Source organism: Centrocercus urophasianus, unplaced genomic scaffold (genome assembly GCF_019232065.1).
Source record: "Centrocercus urophasianus isolate 14NV4802_14NV808 unplaced genomic scaffold, USGS_Curo_1.0 seq_43, whole genome shotgun sequence".
In the NCBI taxonomy this organism is placed as follows: domain Eukaryota; kingdom Metazoa; phylum Chordata; class Aves; order Galliformes; family Phasianidae; genus Centrocercus; species Centrocercus urophasianus.
The window spans coordinates 512,782-516,476 of NW_024885011.1; the positions used below are offsets into that span (position 1 = coordinate 512,782).

A 3,695-nucleotide genomic window follows, 5' to 3' on the forward strand; every position below is an offset into this window, starting at 1 on the left:
GGGATGGGATGGGATGGGATGGGATGGGATGGGATGGGATGGGATGGGATGGGATGGGATGGGAAACCCCACCTGGGGGAGGGCTGTGGTCCACAGCTGCTGTCAGGCAGAAGCACAGCAATGAAATGGGGACAAGCTGAGCCACAAAAGCACAGAGTCTGAGCTCCGGTCACACAACACACTGGGAAGCCGCGGTCCCTCCTGGGCTGCTCCGTCCCTCAGCCCCATACAGCTGGCAGGCAGTGCAGTGCAGCTCCCAGCCCATTGCACCGGGCCTCCTGCTGCGTCCCCACCTGCGCTCGGCCCCTCCTGAGAAGCCACCAAACAGGTTTGAAGGCAAACACTGTCTGAGCTGGGAGCCGGATCCAGGCGGGAATGGCCTACACAGAGCACGGGCAGACAGCAGGCGAAGGGAGGGCTGGGGGTGAGCCCTACGCATGGCAGCCCCCGGCTGCAGGCACACCACTGTCACCTCCTCCCTCCTGGTGAGCCACACCGAGCTGTGCCAAAGTCCAGAGCTCTGTTAGCGCTGCTCTGCCTCCGCTGAGCTCCTGTCCTCCTCCCCCCATGCACCCTTCCCAGCGCTGCACGCGCTGCTCGCCGCCCGCTCCATCCCCACCGCGCGTTGCCATCGTGCCCAGCGCTCACAGGGACCGAAGGCGCTCTGCAAATGTCAGACATGCCTGTCACAGCAGGTCCTGTGCTGCGCATGGGAGCAGATCCAGGAAAGGATTAGAGACAAGACCCTGCAGGTTTCTTTACACACAGCAGCACTGAGGGCTCCCAGCGGCAGGACCTGCAGCTCCATTGGCCCAGCTGGTGCTCAGCACCTCGCTTCTGCTGGGCGCAGCCTGGCCGGGTGCCACGTTCCTGCACCCTGACTCAGCAGGGCCTGGCGGGGCTGTCCTGATAAGGAGCAGATAAGAGGCTTCGGTCTCCATGGTACTCAAGGACTGCCAGGGCCCTTCCCCACGCAGCTCCTGCAGAAGGGGAAGAGCAGAGGGGATGCACCCAGGGGAACATCCATCCCCTGCTCTGGCACGGGGAGAGAGACGTGGGATAAGCAGGGCTGGGCCGCTCAGGCTGAGGATGCGGCGCCCCTCACACCGTGGCAGGGAGAAGGTCGTGGGCAGCTCAGCCTCCTGCCAGCCCCTTCTGGCACGGCTCCGGCTCTTTGAGATCAAAAGGCTTTGGGCAGCCACATGGCTGGGCACTGCCTGCCTGCTCCTGAACGCCCTGCAGCTGGGGCACCGGGTCTGGAGCGGCTGGAAGAGAATGAACCTTGTGGGAGGGGAGAAACACAACACACCCCAGGACAGGGAGGTCACACAGCAGCGGCCAGCAGGTCCAGGGAGGAGTGCCTGCAAACACTCTCAGAAAGCACACGGCAGGCCAAGCAAAACTCCCGCAGAGCCGAGCAGCAGCAGGAAGTGCGCCCAGCCCCAGCCACACCAAACCCACCCCAGGAGAACCAGAGGGTGGCGATGGGGCCGAGCAGCCGGAGATGGGAACCACGGGATGCTGCTGGTCCCATCACCAGTGATACGCAGTGATCCTCAGACCTGACATCCAGGATCTCCGGGGCCTGCTCAGTGCAGGAGGAGTGGGCATCGCCATGGCAGGGAGCGGGGCCGGCACCCTGCCCCCAGCCCGTGATCCCAGCTGCGTCCTCCGAAACGCTGAAGCGACACAATGCAAATTCTTTGGCTTTGTGGCCGCCGCGCCGTTGCCATGGAGCGGTGGCAGAGAACAAACAGAACTTGCCCCATGTTTTCTCAGTGCCTTCCACCCTGTGCCCTTCAGCCCTCCTCACCCATCCCAGCATCTGCCTGGTGGCGCTGCACCCGCTGTGCACATTTTGGGCCCATCTGCCCATGCCACCATGGTGCAGCCAACCTGAAGTCCCCAGCCTGCAACCTCAGGCCTGTGGGAACACTGGGTGCAAGTTCTGGAGCAAGGCACGGCGCTGGCAAAGCAGCCAGGCTGGCAGGAAGCTTCGTTCTGGGAGAGAAATGCCCCAGCCTGGGGGATTGGACCAGCGGGACCAGGAGCTGCTCAAAGCCCCTCACGGGGCAGCACAGGGCTGGCACGGAGCAGGGGACCTGTCCCCACTGGGACCAGCCCCAATGGTTTGATGGAGAAGAGACTGCAGGGAGAGGGGCCAGGAGGAGCCTGCAGGGCAGGAGGTGCTCGCTTCACTTCCCCACCAAATCTTAGGGAAAGGGATTTCCCAGCTGACTCTTTGGGACTTGTTTGCTTTGCTTAATACCCATTCGATTTCAACAGGTAATTGATGGTGTGGATAAACGGAGGCTTTGTTACAGATGTTACACACCTTTTACTCCTCAGTTATGAGGCTGAGAACGCACTGAGCATTCCCAGCACCGCCCACTTTGCAAACCCCGACCTGTCCCTGTGCTCCAGGGACAAATGGGACCCACAGAGTCACCGCAGGGCTGAGCCTTCTGGCTGCCCGCCGCGCTCTGCAGGTCAGCTCTGAGCCACACCTCGCAGTTTCACACGGCTTTCTTGCACCTTGAGCCCAGCCAGGGCGCCGAATCCAGGCTGTGACATGTTTGCCTTGCGACAAGAGGGTCACTGGGATGCCGGCAGAGTTGGCAGCAGAGCCCAAAGTGCTGGCTCTGAGCAGGGCAGGATGTGGGGACAGGCACCAAAAAACACCAGAGCTGGCACACACCACAGGAAGGGGTCTCAGCACGCAGGGAGCGCAGACAAGCCACCAAACGGCCCTTAATGCCACCTCAGTCCCATCAACCACACCTGTCCAAGCCAGGAGCACAGTCAGATCCCCTCCGCACCACACACAGGGGACAGGGAAGCAGCTTAACATCAGCAGGACGGGTCAGCAGCCTCACCGCTCGCACCAAGCAGGGGGCTGGCCGGGACCCCAAGGGTCTGATAACCCCATACATGCATCCGATTCACACGGGACCCTCCCTCGGACCCCAGAGCTGAGCTCCCTCTGCTTCTCCAGTCTTCTGAACTGCACCCCCAGAGCATAAAGCTGCGATGGACCGACTGCCCGCAGCTACACAGAGAGAGCCATCTCGGTCCCCATCCTCGCTCCCAGTCTGCTCCCCCGGCTCCGCCACCGCCCCGTACAGCCCCCAGGGCCACGGATCCAGCCGCCGACGCGTCCCCCCCCCCCCGCTCCTACCTGCCCTCGGCTTCCCAGCCCGACCCCACGGCCAGGGGGAGCCCGCGGGGCTCCTCTTGCGGTACGCGTTGCCCATGGCTCCGATCTCAGCCTCCACCGCCTCCGGGCGGAGGATGCCGCGGCCCTACATGGCGGTGCTGAGGGGGCTGCCGGGGGGGCCCGCAGCGCAAGGCTCCCGGCCGCCCGCTCCCATCGCTGCGGGAGCCCGGCTCGCAGCCGGCTCTGCCGGAGCCAATGGCACAGGAGGAGAGGAGGAGCCTCCCGGGAGCGCCCAGCGGCCCTCCCAGCCCCGGATCGAGGTGGGTGCCGTGGGTGGGAGCGCAGGCACGGGTTTACGGCCCCCCTCTGCTCTCTGCCATTCATTCTATCGGCACGGCGGCCACAGCCGTCCAGGCTCACGAACCGGCAACGCCGAGGAGAGCCCGCACCAATTTCTGCGCGTCCCGAGCACAGCTCCGGCTCTGGGGGAGATACGCCCGGGGTGAGGGGGTTCTTTGTGGGGGGGGGGGGGGGGCCC

The 3,695-nt window shown here is 64.4% G+C and overlaps 1 protein-coding gene across 1 annotated transcript in view; it reads right to left on the reverse strand.

Moving 5' to 3' along the window:
- Positions 1 to 3,289, reverse strand: part of KIAA1522 (KIAA1522 ortholog) — a 13,715-nt gene extending 10,426 nt beyond the window's left edge. The window contains exon 1 of the mRNA XM_042833906.1: positions 3,179 to 3,289. Within this exon, the coding sequence (XP_042689840.1) occupies positions 3,179 to 3,254 (76 nt within the window). The 5' untranslated portion in view covers positions 3,255 to 3,289. The remainder of the gene's footprint in view (positions 1 to 3,178) is intronic.
- Positions 3,290 to 3,695: the final 406 nt, after the last annotated feature.